Source organism: Aethalodelphis obliquidens, unplaced genomic scaffold (assembly GCF_003676395.1).
Source record: "Aethalodelphis obliquidens isolate GAN/ISIS:26980383/991018 unplaced genomic scaffold, ASM367639v1 scaffold8, whole genome shotgun sequence".
Taxonomy (NCBI): domain Eukaryota; kingdom Metazoa; phylum Chordata; class Mammalia; order Artiodactyla; family Delphinidae; genus Aethalodelphis; species Aethalodelphis obliquidens.
Genome location: NW_020837952.1, coordinates 1156248 through 1176512, shown reverse-complemented (window position 1 = coordinate 1176512; position 20265 = coordinate 1156248). Strand labels below are relative to the sequence as shown.

At 39.3% G+C, this 20265-nt stretch overlaps 1 protein-coding gene and 3 non-coding genes across 10 annotated transcripts; all 4 read left to right on the top strand.

Moving 5' to 3' along the window:
• KANSL2 (KAT8 regulatory NSL complex subunit 2) lies at window positions 1–19459 on the top strand. Of its 7 annotated transcripts, none has more exons than XM_027106100.1 (10): window positions 1–104; window positions 664–922; window positions 1720–1898; window positions 2410–2524; window positions 7058–7221; window positions 7433–7599; window positions 8936–9032; window positions 12976–13229; window positions 17943–18062; window positions 18753–19459. In XM_027106100.1, exons 2-10 carry the CDS (start codon window positions 672–674, stop codon window positions 18882–18884), a joined length of 1479 nt encoding a protein of 492 aa, XP_026961901.1. In that variant the 5' UTR covers window positions 1–104; window positions 664–671; the 3' UTR covers window positions 18885–19459. The 7 variants fall into 7 exon arrangements, with proteins under 7 accessions (XP_026961901.1, XP_026961906.1, XP_026961904.1 ...); XM_027106105.1 differs by having other exon boundaries at window positions 87–104; window positions 664–733; XM_027106104.1 differs by lacking the exon at window positions 1–104 and adding an exon at window positions 142–307 and having other exon boundaries at window positions 664–733.
• On the top strand, window positions 9123–9259 carry LOC113621405 (small nucleolar RNA SNORA2/SNORA34 family). The gene has a single exon (XR_003433186.1). It is a non-coding gene; the product is annotated as a small nucleolar RNA SNORA2/SNORA34 family (small nucleolar RNA).
• Window positions 16653–16784, top strand: LOC113621409 (small nucleolar RNA SNORA2/SNORA34 family). Its single transcript, XR_003433190.1, has one exon. It is a non-coding gene; the product is annotated as a small nucleolar RNA SNORA2/SNORA34 family (small nucleolar RNA).
• On the top strand, window positions 18396–18532 carry LOC113621407 (small nucleolar RNA SNORA2/SNORA34 family). The gene has a single exon (XR_003433188.1). It is a non-coding gene; the product is annotated as a small nucleolar RNA SNORA2/SNORA34 family (small nucleolar RNA).
• Window positions 19460–20265: the final 806 nt, after the last annotated feature.

Below are 20265 nucleotides of genomic sequence, written 5' to 3'. Positions count from 1 at the left end.
AGAGTTGTAGGCGCAGTAGCCAATCAGCGGTTGGGAGCCCGGAAAGGAATGGTTAGAAGCGACTGGCGCTGCCAGACCGTAAGCAGCGTGGCGTGGCTGCAAAGGTAAGATGGCGGCGGCGCTTGCTCTTCGCCTTTGCAGTTAAGCTGCTGCTTGCCCCGTCTGTCCGTTCCGAGCTGCTACTCTGCCTCAAGTCAGCGTCAGAGTCAGTCTCCTCTAGGCTCCCAGAACCCAGATTCTCCGGTGCCCGGAGCTTTAGGACAAAATGGCGCTTGCACGGGCCGCCGAGGATGGGCAGGGCCCAGCCGTGAGCTCTGAGGCGGGCCGGGACAAAGGCAGCGTGCGCGGAGGCGGGGGTGGCGGGTGGCCCTGCGGGTTTGCCGCGCCGCGTGGGGCCGGCGCTGGCGCTTCGCCCTCGTGCTGCGGCTGTGCGAGCCCTTGAGATGTTTTCAGCCTGGCGGTGGTCGGGGTGGGGGGTGGGCTTGGACTGGGAAGTTGAGGTGAGGCAAATTCACTAACGCCTGGGGGGACCTGGACGGAGGGGAGTTAAGGAGCGTGACTTCCGCTTGTCTTTTAGAAGCCATGCGCAGTCTGCCCAGATATCGTGGAGCAGGAATTTTCGGGAAGGGTAAGGGCTTTTTGATCTTTTGTGTGACCCTGCAGGTTTTGGTATGAACAGGATTCGGATCCACGTCTTGCCGACCAGTCGGGGGAGGATCACCCCAGTGCCCAGGTCTCAGGAGCCCCTATCTTGTTCGTTTACTCATCGCCCATGCTCGCAACCTCGTCTGGAGGGGCAGGAGTTTTGCATTAAGCATATACTTGAAGACAAGAATGCCCCTTTCAAGCAGTGTAGTTATATATCTACGAAGAATGGAAAAAGATGTCCCAGTGCTGCCCCAAAGCCTGAGAAGAAAGATGGGTATATATGTATAGATATCTGTCGTTTGTACTTTCAGTTTTTAAGTGAGAGGAGGATGTGGCATGATGTGGGTTGGGAATAGCTGCCTAGTTTTTTATGTCACGTGCTTGTAAAATTGAGGTTATGGGTATATCCTTCGAAAATTTAAAAAAATGGTGAAAACAGTAAGGAGACGACTCCCAGTTGGGTCACTTTGTTATCTCTTTGGATCTTTTCCCTTATCTGTAAAATAAGGATTATTCTTAACCCTAGGTTCCACGACTCTTGGCTGTCCTTGAGCCTTAGGTAATAATGCAAAATCATATTAATATATATGTATTTTTCTGGGAAAAACTTCATAGCTTTCATCATTTAAGCAAAAGTATCTATGCAGAAACATAACTTGACTAGATAATTCTGCATATATCATTTGGTTTTAAAATTGTGTCCTACATCTTATTACCTACAGTGGATTGATACTGAAGTAAAATGTTGTCTTCCAGAACCAATTTTGAAAGATGAAAGTGAATCTCTTTGATTTGTTGTGAAATGATGTCAGCATTTTTAGAGATGGAATGTTTTGTTTGATGGATAGAGCACTACTAGGTTATGCTCCCTGCATTTCCCATTAGTAATACCAAATGAGTTGACCTTGGGCCAGTTAAATTATTTAGCTTTACTGGCATTTTAAATTTATAAATGAAGATAATAGTCATTTTAATTTCCTGAAAATGATCTAAAGATCAGTGTCTGTGAAAATAGTTGAACTCTTTTAAGAGAGAACCAGAGTGTAAAATGTTAATATTTTGTCTCCTTAGGGTGTCCTTCTGTGCTGAACATGCCCGTAGGAATGCCCTTGCACTTCATGCTCAAATGAAGAAGACCAATACAGGGCCTGTGGGTGAAACACTCTTATGCCAGCTGAGCTCATATGCCAAGTCAGAGCTGGGTCCTCAGACTCCAGAAAGTAGCCGCAGTGAAGCCAGCCGAATTCTGGGTAAGGGTCTTCTCTCCCAGAATGAAAAAGGAGGAAAAAAGTTAACAAAGAACTTAATTTGGTTTAGCACAGTGCCTTGAACATACGTGCCACTTGATAGTACGATATTATTGTTAATTTGTAGGCAGTTTGGTGAGAATTCAGGATTGCCATGTTGTTCACTATTCTCTTTGGTTTTAAGTAGTGGGTGCTTAGGTTTACTACCCTGAGTTTGACTCTTTCCTTCAATGCTGTTTTTTATACGTACCATCTTTGCTAGGTAAGGTAATTTCAGGAAACAGAATAATTTTGAGTTGGCCTTTCTGTCCCTTTGAGGGCATGGTTAACTCATTTGTGTTACAAGTACTCATACTTGGGATGTATTTTCTTAAGCCATTTTTGTTTGTCAGTGCCTCTGTACTAAGCTTTTTTAATTTTAAGATTTGGGTTGATGTGTTAAGTAATCTAGTTTTGTGTGGTGGAGTTACAGAGGTGGGAAGTCTTAATGGCTGCTCTCCCTTCCTTGCCTCAGATGAAGACAGCTGGAGTGATGGGGAGCAGGAACCCATTACTGTGGATCAGACATGGAGAGGTGACCCTGACAGTGAAGCTGATAGCATAGACAGTGATCAAGAAGATCCCCTAAAGTAAGTTGTAACTCCACATAGGGCTTTTAAATATTTTAGTAGTTAGTATGTGGAATGTAGTACTGCATGCTGTTTAGTAGATTAATAACCTAGGAGGGTTGAAGATAGCTATTTGTGAGCAGTAATAAATAGCTTCTGCATATTAAAGTGTCATTGTTCACCATCTTGCTTCAGGGTAGGATTTGATTCTTTTTTTAGAAGTCTTGTAATTTGGGAAAATCTTGGGACATCAGATTCTACACATGAGAAAGTGTAGGGGAGAAAATAGATTTCTTGGACATAGGAGTGGGAGGTGGGTGGAGATCAGTTAGAAGAGAAAATTGATGTGAATTGGTTCTTGGCTTAAACCTCAGGAATAATAAAGTGATTATATTTGAATAACTACTTTTTTTTGCAAAGTTCTGTCGGATTAATTTATTTGTTTAAGAAAAATTAAAAGGTGTTCAGGAGCTTCCTTTGGTTTCATGCCTAAGAAAGAGAAACTGATTTAGAAACCCAGAAGTGAGTAATCAACCTAATTATATCTTACTAAGGTTCTGCTCATTACTTAACCCATGTTCGCTTTGGAGTTGTAGACATATTGCCACTCAGAAGTCTCATGTTTCTATGTCTCATGGTTTGGGTTTAGTTTTTGTTTTCTTTCTGATTTCTGTCTCATGACACTTCTCACTGACAGTCAGGTGGAAGAACTCTGAATAGTGGGAGGGGTAGTGAATTTCTAGACTTGACTGTGTTTGACAAATTCTTAGAATAGCATTTTCTTCGTTCCTTGGATTCTGAAGTTTATAAGAGGTCATTTACGATTACACTTTCTGAGTAGTATAATTTCATCTATTTAACTAATCTCGATGTAGTAAGCTATTCAGGAAGTACTTGTTTGGAGAGTCCATCTAAGTAGTTTGAGAAGGAATGTTTGTTTCAGGATTCTTTTGCAGTAGAAGCTTTATACCAAGCAACATATATGTTGTTTTTTTTCCCCCCCTCCTCCATTGTGCTTCTAGAAATGCCAAACTTGCTTCTTTGAGGAGGTGTACACACTGTAGGGTCACAGAGTGACTGTCTTTTGGTGTGGTAAACGCTCAGTTTTGAAGGTCCAGAAACTCGATTTTGTCAGTAGTAATCTAGAGTGGATCAGTCTCTAGCGGACACATTCATTCTAATCTGACTTAACAAGAGATTGCTATATAAACCGAAATACCAGTTAATTTTATGAGAAGTATAAATGTTAAGAGGACTAGGTACTTGATGTTAGTTTCCTTTAAAAGAAACATTCGAAGGGGAAAATAAAGCCCCAGATGTGCTCAACTATTAGGTAACTAAATATAAGGCTTTCCTTAATTCTCCCAGTGATACTATTTAAAAAAATTTTTGACCAACTAAAATCCAGTTGTCCCTCATAATTTGAGGGGGATTGGTTCCAGGATCTGACCCGGGTACCAAAATGCAAGGATGCTCAAGTCCCGTAGTTGGTCCTCCATACCTGGAGATACCCACCAGCGGGAGTAAATAGTACTATACGTATATGCATTTTTAGAGATGTAAATAGAGTTGTTAATTGTCTGCTTACAATATTTAATTCATTAATGTGGTTACATATTATATTTAATATAAGTAATGAAATTCTTTTAATTAAGAATTTTCATCTTTGGTGCTAATTTTTATTTATTTATTTATTTTTGGCTGCGTTGGGTCTTTGTTACTGCATGCGGGCTTTCTCTACTTGCGTCAAGTGGGGGTTACTTTCGTTGCGATGTGTGGGCTTCTCATTGCGGTGGCTTCTCTTATTGCGGAGCCCAGGCTCTAGGCACACGGGTTTCAGTAGTTGTGGTTGGTGGGCTCTAGAGCACAGGCTCAGTAGTTGTAGCGCATGGGCTTAATTGCTCCGTGACTAGGGATTGAACTCGTGTCCCCTGCATTGGCAGGTGGATTCTTAACCACGGTGCCACCAGGGAAGTCCCGGTGCCAATGTTTTTGTTATCATTTTTGAATCATTAACCGTTTATAGCATATACCTTCACTTGCTTGTTTCAGAAAGGGTTCTTTTTGAATTGTTTATGATGATGTCATTAGAGATTTTATCCTAACTAGAATTATTGTTGGCATATTTTTCCCCATTGTAGGTACATATATGTGATTTCTCTCAAAATAATCATTTGCTTAATTGCTTTGTAAAAAGTAATCTTTAAAAGCTTGTTTCCAGGATCATCCAACACTGGTGAAATTTTAGCTTAAGAGTAATTGTTAAATCTTTCCCTATTTAAAAAGTAAGTTTTATCATGTGACCTCTACACGCATCCAGAACTTGTTTTGGTAAAGGTCATTTCAGGTTATTGAGTCTTCATCATTGTTATCAAAATGAAGAAATTTGAGAGAATGCACTTTTAAGAAGAGACACTATTTAATAGAATATAAGGTGACTCTTTTTTGAAGTTGAATTCTAATAACAAATCCTACATTTATATTTGTGTATATCAGAGCAAGAAGAATTAGTACATGACTTTCATAACTAGCTGTGAATGTCTGGGACATCCATCTTTAAATAAATGATCCATTTTTCACATGAACTAGGCATTCATATTAGTTAGGGTGCTCATCCTCTCCCACCCCCGCCCCAAATGATTTGTAGTAAATTCTAATTTTAGTGGCTTCCCATTTATAAATTATAGTCCCCAGATCATTGGTTAAATTCTCTTCTGACAGGGTACAATGAAATTAATTTCATTTTAACAAACTTGGTACTATGTTAAGGCCTCAGTATTTTAGGGGGTACAGACATATTAATGCAGACATGCCCCATTTTCCTGAATATGAATAACCTAGTCACCTTTTTTAGACCTTAGATATTTTTAAAACCTTTTCACATTTTCTGATAGTCTTAGATTTTGTCATTTCTGTAATTTTCTGGGTTTTTTTCATGTTTTGGTTCTTAATTTCTTTTCACTTATTTTTATCAGAGTACTTTGTAGTTGTAGTTCTCTTATACACAGGTAGTTTTGTCTCCTATTTATATTTAGGAAAAGTTTTTGGCAGAGATTACTTGCTTTCAGTCCTAAAGTTAATAATTTTATTCTGTGTATTTCAGTGATTTAAGAGTTAAATTTTAAAGAGCACATATTTTTGGATTCAAAATTAGTATGTAATTTGTGTATATTGTCTTTTAAATAACAAATAATTTTTATTCAGTCAAAATATGAAAATAGCAAGTCAGGGTATATATCTAGCTTGTTCTTTCTGTTTATATAATGATCACATAAGACAAATGGAACCAAAAGTCTTTTAAATTTGCAGTTAATCCCTTAAACTTTGAGTTAAATCAGAGGCAGGAACCAGTCTTTAATTAAACTGACATTTAAACTGATTTGCTTATGCGACCTCATTAATCACTAGAATAAGTTTTTTTTTTAAGTTCTGTTGATTCATATAGTTGGTGGCAAAACTTAATAAAGTTGGGCTTCCCTGGTGGCACAGTGGTTGGGAATCCACCTGCCAAGGCAGGGGACAAGGGTTCAAGCCCTGGTTGGGGAATATCCCGCGTGCCGCAGACCAACTAAGCCTGTGAGCCACAACTACTGAAGCCCGTGCGCCTAGAGCCCGTGCTCCGCAACAAAGAGAGGCCACCGCGATGAGAAGCCCGTGCACTGCAACGAAGAGTGGCTCCCGCTCGCCGCAACTAGAGAAAGCCCGCGCGCAACAAGGAAGACCCAACGCAGCCAAAAATAAAAAATAAATTTATTTTAAAAAAAAACTTAATAAAGTTGCTGTGAATCTAGATCTTTGGCAAAGGGTTACTCCAGGGTACGATATTTTGAGAATATTGTCAAAATGAGCTGAGGACATTGACTAGCCATTGTGACCAGTGTTTTGAGGGCCTGTGTAAACTCCAAAATACAAGTGTATTTTTATTTTTTATTTCTATTTAATTTTAATTAATTAATTTATTTTTGGCCGTGTGGCTTGTGGGATCTTAGTTCCCGGACCAGGGGTTGAACCTGGGCCCTCAGCAGTGAGAGCATGGAGTCCTGACCACTGGACCGCCAGTGTATTTCCCTACGAGTATATTTTTAAATTAGAAGTCATAATTGTTTGTTATCTTTTGTGCTTTAATTAAAATGTATTGAGATACATGCTGCTAAATTAAACACTCTTAAGCTATCCTGACTGTGATTTTTCGGTATTAAATTATTAAATGGAACAAGAAGGTAGATTAATAAAAATTTTGAGTATTCTATATCTTTACTCCTATTAAAACATAATGCAAATAACTGGGGAAAATAATGAAACATTTCCCTTTTCCCATATTGTGATATCGTACATTAGTATCCATTCTTGGGAATTTTCTTTTTTGTTTTGTTTTTGAGTAACAACTTGAATGGTAAAATGCTGTGTGAAAACATTCCTGTTTAATAAGGTGATTGTCTCAGCACTGACTGTTGAATAGCAAATCTAAGTCTCACCTTCACTCCTTTTTCCTTCTAAGCTTGGGTTTTATTGTTGTGCTTTCTTATCCTTTTTGAATTGTCTCTTTTATTTTAGGCATGCTGGTGTCTACACAGCGGAAGAAGTGGCCCTGATTATGCGTGAGAAGCTTATTCGTTTGCAGTCTTTGTACATTGACCAGTTTAAACGACTTCAGCATCTACTCAAAGAGAAGAAGCGACGTTACTTACACAATCGCAAAGTGGAACATGAAGCTCTAGGCAAGTTTTATGCCAGTTCCGATAAGCTGTTGTGGGTTCAACATGTGAATTTCGTAGTAGTTAGACTTCTGTCTTGTTACCTGGACTGGAGAAGGATTTGCTTTTGAAACTGTTGTATGGGCAGATTTCTCTGTTTTCTTCTTGTTAGTTTGGGGACGCATCCTTGATTGGTTGCTTGGCAGATAACATCTTGACTGATGTGACGTTCTAGGTAGTAGTCTCCTGACTGGCCCAGAGGGACTTCTTGCCAAAGAACGAGAGAACTTAAAGCGTCTAAAATGTCTTCGGCGGTATCGTCAGCGCTATGGAGTGGAAGCCTTACTACATAGGCAGCTGAAGGAGCGCAGAATGCTGGCCACAGATGGTGCTGCCCAACAGGTAATTTTTGTATATACCTCTAAGGTGTTACATTTGTTTTATTTACAGAGTTAGGGTAATTGTCAAAACACTGTTGTACAGTCTTGGTTCTGAAATCTAACTTAACTGGACGTGGGGTTTATTGAAAAGAGCACTTATCTGGAAGTGCAGAGACATGGGTTTTGGATCCCTTCTGATCAATTCTGTACCTGCACTGATAACTGAACTCTGTTTTCATCTGCATATTGAAGGGTTGCCATAGATTTCTAAGTTATTTGGTTCAGAAATGCTTCAGAAACAGGCACAGAATGCCTAATAGATTGGGACTCTTGTTTTAGAAGGCAGAATAATAGGAGCAGTGAAGGTCAGGAAGTAAGGTTGACAAGCAGAGTTAAGCGATTATTCTTAAATTTGTTCCTCAAGCCCCTGGTCTCTGCATCAGTAAGAGTAAGTCCATTTTTGGGCTTCTCTGGTGGCACAGTGGTTGAGAATCCGCCTGCCAATGCAGGGGACACAGGTTCGAAACCTGGTCCTGGAAGATCCCACATGCTGTGGAGCAACCAAGCCTGTGTGCCTCAACTACTGAGCCTGTACTCTAGAGCCCTTGAGACACTACTCCTGAGCCCGTGCACCACAACTACTGAAGCCGGCGAGCCTAGAGCCCGTACTCCGCAACAAGAGGAGCCACTGCAATGAGAAGCCCGTACACTGCAACAAAGAGTAGCCCACTCTCGATGCAACTAGAGAAAGCCAGCAACATAGACCAAACGCAGCCAAAAATAAAATAAAATTAATAAATTAAAAAAAAAGAGTAATTCCATTTATTTTTTTTAAATTTTATTTATTTATTTTTTTTGCGGTACGCGGGCCTCTCACTGTTGTGGCCTCTCCCGTTGCAGAGCACAGGCTCCGGACGCGCAGGCTCAGCGGCCATGGCTCACGGGCCCAGCCGCCCCGCGGCATGTGGGATCTTCCCGGACTGGGGCACAAACCCGTGTCCCCTGCATCGGCAGGCGGACTCTCAACCACTGCGCCACCAGGGAAGCCCTATCTTTTCTATTTTTTGAGGCTCGACGTAAGATTACGACTTAAAAAGGGTTCTGCTAAAAGACAAAATAGTTTGAAAACCATTAGGCTGTGTATCACACACTTTTGTAATACGGAGGAGTTGTATTTCGAATTATGGTTGATTCATTATTTGGACATGAGGTTTACATTTTTTTTTTCCTTTTGCATAGCATTGGTGAATAAATTTGTTAAATGTTCAAGTTTCTAGGCTTTAAGAATACAGTTTTCTTATATAAGTAAGTGTTTTCATAGATAATTTGTTTTGACTGACCTGTTTTCTCCATTTTAGGCCCATACCACTCGTTCCAGTCAGAGGTGCTTGGCCTTTGTGGATGATGTTCGTTGTTCCAATCAGTCTCTTCCAATGACCAGACACTGCCTTACCCGTATCTTTTTGCTCTGTTCAGTTTGCTAGCTAGACTGAAGGCTAGTGGGGATCTGTGATAGTTTAGTTAATTGAAGGTCTTTGTTTTCCTTTGGCCCTGAATCAAGGCCAGCAGTTTGCTGAAGCTGTTGGTTTCAAGCAGGAGCCTAAAGAAATCTCTTTCTATGGTCTGTTGGCCGTTTCAGAACTTTGGAAATGTAATGGTCAATTCATTAGAAAGAAACATCTGTCATTGGTGATAGATATGGGCTAATACTCACTTGTAGTTGATTAATATTGGGATTCCAAAATTTAGAGATCCCTGATTTATTAACTCATTCATTAGAATTATAATACTGTTAAATCCAATTACTACAAAAAAATTGCTGAGGATCCAAAAACAGTTGGATGATTCTGAAATGTGATCTTTCTTTGAATATTATCCTTTTATGGTCAGGGCCCTGACTTGTGTATTTTAGACTTCATTCAGATAGGAAACTTACATTTACTAGTGGGCTGTAAAAGTTTTTGAGCTGTATGTTGAATTGTGAAAGTGCATCTATATGGTGGACATTGAGAAAGTTACTTTCACAGTAAATGCACTATTTAAATATGGTGATCTTCATTATATGAAAGGCATAAATCTTGCTGGATTTCATTTGCCTGGCAAGATATACAAATATTTGGAAAGTAAAATGTATTTTCTTTAATAAGAAGGGAAGGAAGACTTTCTTGCTCTTTTGAAAGGAAAACTGATTTTTTCTCTATTCTGCTTATTAAATATTTTACCAATTTATTAATTACTGTAACAAATGTCTGGTAAAGGATTACTGTCCTTAATATATAAAATTCTTGTGCAGAGTAATTAAAAACTAAAGATAAATGCTCAAAACATAATTGGGCAAAGGCTATCTATGGACAGATTAAAAGTAGAAGTGGCTGATAGTTGAAAAATATTTACCTTTACTATAAATAAGTGAAATAAGAAATAAAACAAGGAAGTTTTTTTAATCCATACTTATTTTTTTTTGGCTGTGCTGCACGGCTTGTGGGATCTTAGTTTCCGGACCAGGGGTTAAACTTGGGCCCTGGCAGTGAGAGCCCTGAGTCCTAACCACTGCACTGCCAGGGAATTCCCTAATCTATAAATTTGAGACTTATCTATGTATGAGATTTAATGAGAAAGTTTCAAAAGTTTGTGAGGGAATGGTGAAATGGGCCCTTCTAAACTCTGCCAGCGGGACTGTAAAGTGGCACAGGCTTTTAGAAAGCAGTTTGAGAATATTCATATTCTTTGATATGATAACGTCACCTCTGAGAATTTATTTTAAGACGATAATCAAATACAGACGATTATTGTTACACAGAATTCCTCCAACCGGAGAGAGCCTTAAAATTTTCAGAGATGGGGAATAGAGAGGAAAATTGTGACACAGCATAGTATGGAATATGTTCAGGAATTAAACATTATATTTAACAAAATTTATGAATGACATAGGAAAATGTTTGATAGTGACAAAAATAGAGTATGGAATTCGGTAGAGTATGTTTTAACTACATGGAACTAATACTAGGAGGGAATGTGACAGAAATGTGACTATTTTTGGATGGTGGGGTTATGAATACCCTTTTTCCCTCTGCTTTGTACTTTTCAGGTTTTCTTCAGTGACCTTGAATTACTTTATAAGGCAGAAAACCCAGTTTATGGATATTGAGTATTTTAGACTTACAGCACTATACTCAAGATAGTTTATTAGAATATTAATATTTTAAAAAGCAAAGTTGAAAATGTATGTGAAAAGAGAAGGGAAGTATTATTTTTCTCTTTTATGCTCTTTTCCTTTCCACTCTGTAGTTGCCTAAGTCACTTACCCTTCCTTAAGTCCTTATCCCAGAGAAAGATGCGACTGCCATTGGTGACCTGTTAACTCTTTACTCTGGTCTAATGGAGACACCACTGGACTGAAAGTGAAGGACCCAGACTCTAGTTGTAGGTCAACCATTCCCTTCTTTGTCTGTTGTCCCTATCTGAAAGGAAAGGGGGTGGAGGAGGATGGGGGAGGGCTTTTCAAGGATACTGTGATATTAAATAAATAAGAGACTTGTGAAAATCCTTCGAATTACATGAAAAAGGTTCCAATTGAAACAATTTAATGGATTCACATTTAAAATTTTAATAATTTAAATAAGATTGAGCTTCTTAAGCACATAGAGATTGCAAATCTGATTGTTCCCATCAGATTCATGTTTGTTCATTTGAGCGCTGATTTTCATTGAATAATTATTTGTTTACTTTGAGCTATATACTGTTCCTTTAGAGTAGTGGTTCTCAACCGGGGCCACTTTGTACCCCATTTGGCAGTGTGTGGAGACATTTTTGTTTTGTCTTAACTCTGATGGGGGTGCTACTGACATCTAGTGGCCAGAGGCCAGGAATGCTGCTAATAAACATTCTACAGTGCACAGATAGCCGTAATGCCAGTGGTGGCAATGCTGTGAAACTCTAATTTAGAGTTTATCAAGTTCTAAGGAATGGATTGAAAAAAATGGCTTTTGTTCAAGAGGGTTTATTAGGTTTAAAATTTATAATGTACATTAGATTTTTTAACTTCAAAAAATTACCTTAAAATTTGGGGGATAAAAATTACCCATTCTTCCATAATCCTGGGTACAGTTTACAGAAAATTTTGCTTTCTGGTTTAAAAAATAGGCCCAAGTTTGAAATAATAGTTGTCTATTAATCTAGGGAAAATAACCATGTAGTTAGGATTTCAGGAAATGATAAAACTTGAGTAAAATATTTTGTAGAGTGACTCGAATCAGAATTTTGTTATCTGATCATGATTTCAATGTTGATTCATCCCACAGAACTTCTTTGCCAACTTGGAAATATAGCCTTTTTCTGCTTCTACCCTTAAGAGAAGTTGTTAGGGCTCCTGGAGCATTCCTGGACTACTTCTTTCCATGCGCCATAAGCAGTTATTTTCTTCTTCCCTTTCTTTTTTAAAAATTTTTTTTTTTTTTTTTTGGCTGCATTGGGTCTTTGTTGCTGTGCGCAGGCTTTCTCTGGTTGCGGCGAGGGGGGGCTACTCTTCCTTGCGGTGCGGTGGCTTCTCTTGTTGCAAAGCATGGGCTCTAGGCACGCGGGCTTCAGTAGTTGTGGCACGTGAGCTCTAGAGCGCAGGCTCAGTAGTTGTGGTGCACGAGCTTAGTTGCTCTGTGGCACGTGGGATCTTCCCGGGCCAGGGCTTGAATCCGTGTCCGCTGCATTGGCAGGCGGATTCTTAACCACTGTGCCACCAGGGAAGTGCTCTTCTTCCCTTTGTTTTTGGGATCATAACAGGACTCCAGTGATGCCACCCCCCTGAAAAAGGGTGTGTGTGTGGAAATTTAATTTTATTTCCTGTCAGGATAGGATACCTAGTTACTATTACTGGAGCTTCTATTTTCCCCAACACCCTGCTTCTTTAAACAAATGTATCATGTAAACATTTTGGAAACAAGGTTCAAAAAGTTTTGAGGAAGTTTTTGCCCCTCTGCTTAACAGCAGAAACAACATTGTATCTCTTGACTCTTGGAAGGGGTTGCTAGGGGCCTCTGCAAGCTATTTGCATTTACCATGACATGTTTCTTCTGAATAGGTACAGTTTTCTAGGATTGTTAACTGCTGTTTGCTTAGCACTATGTTTTGAAATGTTTTTCATTTGACTCATAGGGAGAACAAGATTAGTGTCTCTACTTTAAATGGAGGTGGGGGACTAGTTTTACATTACTGGTAGAGCTAGAGTTATGCTAGTAAATGACAATTTGAGAAGTAACTTTAAAAATTGCTACCTGCATTTGGTTCTATATCAGATGTAACCAAATATCATGTGTTGTCGAGACCTTGAATTTTACATGGCAGACACCTCCTTTTTTGTGCCTCCGATAGATCCATTTTATTTCCCTTGACCATTTTTCTACAGATATTTGTCAGGACACGAATCAGGTTCTCTTCAAATGCTGCCAGGGGTCTGAAGAGGTACCCTGCAACAAACCAGTTCCTGTAAGCCTCTCTGAGGATCCCTGCTGCCCACTGCATTTCCAGTTGCCTCCTCAGATGTATAAGCCCGAGCAGGTACTGTCTGTGCCAGACGATCTGGAAGCCGGCCCCATGGATCTGTACTTGAGTGCTGCTGAGCTTCAGCCCACTGAGAGTTTACCTCTGGAGTTCAGTGATGTAAGTTAGAGAAGCTCTGCTCTGGTTGGCCCTTGAGGCAAGGCCTTATTTATTAATGGTGAGAATAGGTTAGTCTTTTGTGGTTTAAAAAAAAGAAAAAAAAGAAGACAACTTTGATAAGTTTTTTGAAATGATATGTGTGTATGGTTGTATTTGTATGTTAACATATTCATTTAGAGACAGTTTAAATTTACAGAAGTTTTTTTTTCTGAGGGAATGATAAGGGAAATTTTAAACTAAGGGAAATTGGAAAGTCAAGATTATGGTTGGATTTGTGTCGCTGGGAAATTTGGTGCCCATCCACAAGGTAAGTAATTCACTTGAATCTTAATAATACAAATTAATGCTGATAGCTACTTGACAATGTAAATTTGTGTTTTGGCCCTATAAGAGTTCTCATTTTCAGATTAATGTGTCCTCCCCTAAAAATGACTCTAAACTTAGCTCTGCATACTGTTTTTCATTTTTGATATGTTATTAAAGATTCTGTTGTGAATGGACCAGAACAACAGTGATCTCCCTAAATATTTACTTTTATAGCCTTCTAAGTGTGTACACGACTCTACCTTTTTCAGTCTGCTTCTTGATTGGTCCCAGCGCATAAACCCATCTCTGATTGCATTTGTTTCCTTAATTAGCACTACCCTACTATATCATTCACTTCAGGGATCAGTTGACATTCCATCTTTTTTTGGCACTTTGCTTAATCTTTAGCCTTTTGGATAAAGGTCTTCATTATTTATTCTGAAGATAATTCTTCTGAATTTCATAATAAAGGTGTCTTGTATCAATATATAACCATGACATATTTAAAGTGATAAATCTAAATGGAAAATTCAGTATAGGTTACAAGATTGTTTGCCTAGGGGTAGAAGCAGGATTTGGGTGGCCTCGAGTGTTGCTCACTAAAGAAGATATATCAGGACAGGCTAATATCTGAAAAAGTGGCACTAAGAGTAAACTGATTCCAGGGAATTCCCTGGTAGTCCAGTGGTTAGGACCCGGCACTTTCACTGCTGTGGCCTGGGTTCAGTCCCTGGTGGGGGAACTAAGATCCCACAAGCTGTGCAGAGTGGCCCCCAAAAAGAGTAAACTGATGCCAATTAACTACGCCCCCTCCTTTTGTGGCTGTATACTGTTTGTAGGATTAGTGAACTTGATTTTTGTCACTTCATTTATAACAAACTTATAATTTTTGTTATAATCCTGATTATAATTGCTTTTTAAAAAGTTTCTTTCAAACAGATTCATAGAATATGAGAACCTTAGAGATTATATACTCCAGTGCTTCCCAGAGTTTTCCAATGAGATTATGTTGAAGAGAGTAAATGAATAGATAGCCCTAGATTGATGCAGATTTTTGTCCACTTCCCTTCATTTTACATGTGAAGAAAACCCAAAGAGGTGCTACCTTTCCTTTTTTTTTAATTTAGTTACGAGCAGATTTATAGGGTCTAAAAAATAACCTAATCACTACATTGCCAAATTCCCTTCAAATATTAATGTACATATGTAGTAACTAGCACATGGGTTTTACATAGATGTACTAGGTTATTAACTTTTATTTCATCTGATTGTTAATTTCTAGAGCCATTGCTATTTTGACCTTTTTGCTTTTCCCCTTTCACATGTTTTTGCGTTAGTTTTAAATAGTGTTTTCTTAAACTTCTGATGATCTAGAGCTAAGAAAATATGACTGTTCCAGTATGTTTGAAGATTATGTTCTTGTTTGCTCTTTGGAGAATAGTAACACAAAATATTAGAGATTATAAGATGTGATCATAGCCTAAAAGTGACATTTAAGGAATCTTAATTTTTAAACATTTAAAAATATATTGTCAGATCTTCTAATATTTATTTTATGGTGTGAATTTTTTAAGGAATGTATGAGAAGTAAGTTGATTTTTGAGAATCTCATGGTTTTTTAAGGTGGACCTTTGTTAGAGGTTTAAAAATGATAATCAGCTATTTGTACTTGATCATCTGTTATGTTTGTATTAATGTACTTTAGATGAACCACGTTGGTCGTTAACAAGTAGTTTTATTCTTAATCTTCGGAGGTAAAAATTCTCCAGAAAATGTTGAAACAGTTCTGTTTTAGAAAAGAGTTTTTGTCCTCCCATAAATTCTGGATATATTTAACTAGTCTTTTGCTGGGTAAAAATAATTTCTTAATTATATGAATTCCACCCAGCAATCTTACCTGTGTTCTTTCTTAGATATCATTTCTGTTATACTTATTAATAATTTCTGGTAACTTTACTTGTGGGAGGACCAGGTATCAGATATTCATATGGGTAAAAGTTCAGCCTTTCATTCTGGATATTAACACTTGCCTGTTTTCTGTCCTTTGATCCGAGGTTATTTGACAAATAAGAATTTAATACCTTAATCCTATTACTTTGAGCTTGCTCTCTTTTTGTGTTTGTTTTTTGAGCTCTGTTTTTGACATAGAACAAAATGTGGATTCTGTCTTTGTGTCCTGATTCATTCCTCTTAGGATAGGCATTTCTGCTGATCCTTTCTTCTCTTATTTTAGGTTCCTGTTCCCAATTTTAATTCTTATAAAAGACAACACTGAATATGTGAGGAAAGCCTTTTCAGTATCTGTTTTTGTTTGAAAATTTTCTGTACCACTGTTATCTTGAGACTTGGAAACCTTTTGCCACACTGTTTAAATGGGTTCTTTTAAATTTCAAGTTAATTATTTATACAGTTGACCCTTGAATAACATGGGCTTGAACTGTGCAGGTCCACTTATACACAGCTTTTTTTCCCAGTAAATTCTTACTGCAGTCTACATGATCCACAGTTGGTTGAATCTGAGGGTATAGAACCATGGACAGAGAGGGCTGACTGAAGTTATACACGGATTTCTGACTGTGGGCATCGGTGCCCCTAACCACGGCGTTGTTCAAGGATCAAGTGCATAATAATTGTGCATACTAAAAGAATCGGAGAAAACAGTTCACAGTCTTACTTAACAGTGTGAGAACATGGTGGTTTCTGTGGATAGTGCAGAAGTTTCTAACACATCTGACGTAGATGTTAGGTAGCCAGCTGTATCCTTTTCCTTATGTTTCTGCTTAAGTTGAGCAGCTTTAAGTCCAGCACGTCCTTTAATTGTGTTCTTTTCTTTACCTTAATTATCTTGAGGATGTGATTCTTGTTTTTGGTGATCAGCACAGCAAAGAAAGGGAAAGGATTTCAAACTCCTAGACTTATTTTAAAAGCACAGAACTTAGCTTTTCTCAAGAAGCTCAATCACTGGAAACATAGAGCCTCTATAAAGTAGCTTGGACACAGGAGAGTACAAACCCTTGGGTAGTTTTCACTCTTGGGAAGCAGAGTTTAGCAGTAGATGCTTAGACAGCAGAGGGATGAAAGTCAGTTTGACATATTGTCTGAGCCTTTATAGTGCTTTAGACCCTGAATCAAGACCAGTAGTTTGCTGTAGCTATTGGTTTCACGCAGGAGCCAAGAGCAGTGTCTTCCTATGGTCTGTTGGCTTCAGCCCCTCTGCGGGAATGGCCAGTTCAGTTGGAAGAAACATAGTCTGTAGAAGACAATGTTTTGTGCGTGCATGTGTGTGTGTGTTTTATTATTTATTTGGCTGTGCCGGGTCTTAGTTGTGGCACTCGGGATCTTCCTCACTGCGTGTGGGATCTTAGTTGCGGCACGCGGGATCTAGTTCCCTGACCAGGGATTGAACCCAGGTCCCCTGCATTGGGAGCTCAGAGTCTTAACCACTGGACCACCAGGGAAGTCCCCCTGTGTGTGGGTGTTTTAAAGAGCAATTGGATATGTTAGGTTTAAGAATCAGGGACTTTTCTCTGTGGGGATAGGGACTTAACTAAAATATTTCCTGGCCATTCGTAAGGACTTTGAGTTTTTCATCTTCCTTCTTTCTTCCCCCATCCCCTTTCCTCTTTTGCTCCCTGGCTCGCTTTGTGGCCATTAGAATATTAATCAAGTGGTCTCATATTGTCCAATCTATTAAGTCAGTATTTCATTTTAATTTGCATGTATGCTGATTTTCCATATTAGATTCATCACTGGTGAACTTAGATGCCGACTACAGTTAGTCTTAGAAGTATATGCCTTTTTTTTTTTTTGGTCACGTGGATCCTAGTTTCCCAACTAGGGATTGAACCTGTGCCCTTGGCAGTGAAAGCGCAGAGTCCTAACCACTGGACCACCAGGGAGTTCCAGTATATGCTTTTTAAAAATATTTCTTTTTGTGGTAAGATATTTGTAATGTAAGATTTACCATTTTAAAGTGTACAGTTCAGTGGTATGAAGTACATTCAAAACATTGTGCAACCATCACCACTATCAATTTCCAGGGCTTTTCTGGCAGTGCAGACAGAGACTGGACTCATTAAACTGCAACTCCCACTGCCCCTCTATCTCCAGCCCCTGGTAGCTCCTGTTCTACCTTCGCCTCTGAATTTTTCTGTTCAAAAAGGATATGCTTTTTAAAGCTACTATAGTGGTCTGTGCTTTATATTTGGCAGCAAGGAAAAAATTCTCAGTGCTTTTCAATCTTATCCCATTTGTTGCACACTCTGGGGAACTCGTTATTTGTTTTAAAGGTAGGCGAGGGGTGAGGGAAATGAGGGAGAATTCTTCGAGGTTTGCTAAAAAATGCCAACTTTAGCTTATTGGTCCCCTTGATATTGCTGATAGGCTTTTTTCTCTTTCCTTTCCTAGGACTTGGATGTTGTGGGTGACGGTATGCAGTGCCCTCCTTCACCCTTGCTTTTTGATCCTTCAGTAACCCTTGAAGATCATCCTGTAAAAGAAATTGCTGAAGGCCCAGTGGATATTTTGGCAAGTGAAGAATACCTCCAGCCAGGCAGAGGGTCCCCTGCTGGCTGTGGCCAGCATGTACTCCTGGGGGTCGGGGTTGTCATCACTAGCTGTGCAGGTGCTCCAGATGGCAGTTCTCCAGATGGGCCTTAGAGAGAACACCTAACTAGCTCCTGGTCCCCATATCTGGGAGAGCAGGACAAATTTATTTAGTTAACTAGAAAAGGTTGAGACAAGGAGTGTAAGAAAATTGTTGCTTTAAGGGAGAGTTCAGCCCTGGAATTGTTTTCATCATAGAGTTAAGCACAAGCAGCACGATTTGGCTTCTTTCTTTGAGCTTTGGGTGGGACACTCATGGCTCTGACTGAAGACCTGCAGTTATACTATAGCTGTTGGTTTCAAACAGAGGCCCAGAGGACTGTCTTCCTGTGATCTGTTGGCTGTTCTGGAAACTCAGCAGAGAATGGCTATTTCATTTGGAAGAAACAACCCACAGCTCTCCTTTCCATTGGGAGGGCCTCAGGAATGCTACAAGTAATGACTTCTGACTCTGAGGGTCAGGGATAGTTAAGTATGGGGAAGAGCAACCGCATAGAGTTATATCTGCTGTCTTGTTCTTGTTGCTACTATACATGGGCATTATATAAGTCAGATTCATGCTTCAGACCACAGTTAATGAGTTTGTAACCAAAGTGACTTTTCTTTTAACAGGGCCAGATGCAGATGGCTGGAGATGGGTGCAGATCACAGGGATCCCGAAATTCTGAGAAAGCCTCTGCGCCATTGCCTCAGAGTGGAGTGGCTACTGCAAACGGAAAGCCAGAACCCGCTTCTGTCAGTTGATAGTTTGCTTTGGGAACCAGTTGACTTTGGAGGATTTGTATTTCCCATTTAAACAAGTATTTCTGACCGTCTCTCACTAAAGGACAACCTGGACTACCTTGTTTTTCTTCTGGGTTACTGAGTGCTATAGTCAAACCACATGTTGGGGGAAGGAACCAATAGTGTCTAAAAATTGTGGATGTCTTCCCACTGTAGGCAAGGAAGAGAGACAGGTGATTCCCATCGGAGCTGCTGAGATTGAGAGTATTTTGGGACTGTGCCTAAGGGGAGAGAGAGTTTTGTAATGCTGTTTCCCAAGTCTAGGGATGTTGATGGACCCAATGGCTGTTTATCTCTGTCTAGCAGCCTGTTTTAGCCTTTCCTCACTTCTCACCTAATTGGGTAATCTGAAGCCCCTCCCCTCAGTGAACTCTGACCTATAGCCTCTGAGAAAATAGCCTACAGGACTGGGCCCTCCTTAACCATCCATCTTGCTTCTAACCTATGTAAATTTCTGTAGTGGCTATCTTATGTAAGATACAATAAAAAATTATCGTACATAGTTTCTATTAAATGTTAAAATGTTATGAAAACAATCACTTGAATGCATGTTTTGTTTGTGTTTGAGAGAGAGTGTGTCTGTGTGTATTTTGGGTTTTTAGGGAGCTGCCTCTGATGGAAAAGGGAAAACAGGACACATATACTTCCATCCCAAGAAGTAAATACATTTTCAGTAACTTAATTTGCTTTTGGTTTTGGTTGGGAGGATAAGTTAAAAACCATGTAAGAAGTAAATGGAAAGGGTGGGACTTCCTTATTAAAGCCTACCTACCCAGAGTTATGTTATTTCTGCAAATATCTCCCAAATGTCTTCTTTTTACCCTCTGTGCCGCACCCCTCCTCCCACTCCCATTTCTTTCTCACAATTAATGCCTGATTATTGTTGCAAAATTCTCTAAGGCTAGGAATGTGTGTATAAAACCTCTAGAGAAATTGGGCCTGATGCTGGATCACAGACTTAAACTGTCAAGATTATTTTGAAGATGAATCTAAGGGTAGGGTTAAAACAGACGTTCAGATAGGGTTAATTTACATATGCTAGAAGTTGTCTGTTACTATAATGCAATATGACAAGAGGCCAAAAGATTACCTTTTATAAGAACTGAACTGAGGAACAGAGAAGGGTTGTACAGTTAACACCGTCACCACCATCACCTTGGCTTTAGTTTAAATATTTACTTCCAGGGAATGGTTAGGAAATGACGCAGAAGACGCATCAGGTGAATCCTGACATCACCTGTAATAGGGCTTGCAGTATACTTCTTTACACTGTATCCACAAAGACAGATATTACTTCTTAAGCAGCTTGAACATACCTGCTTCTGCAACAGGATTAAGATTA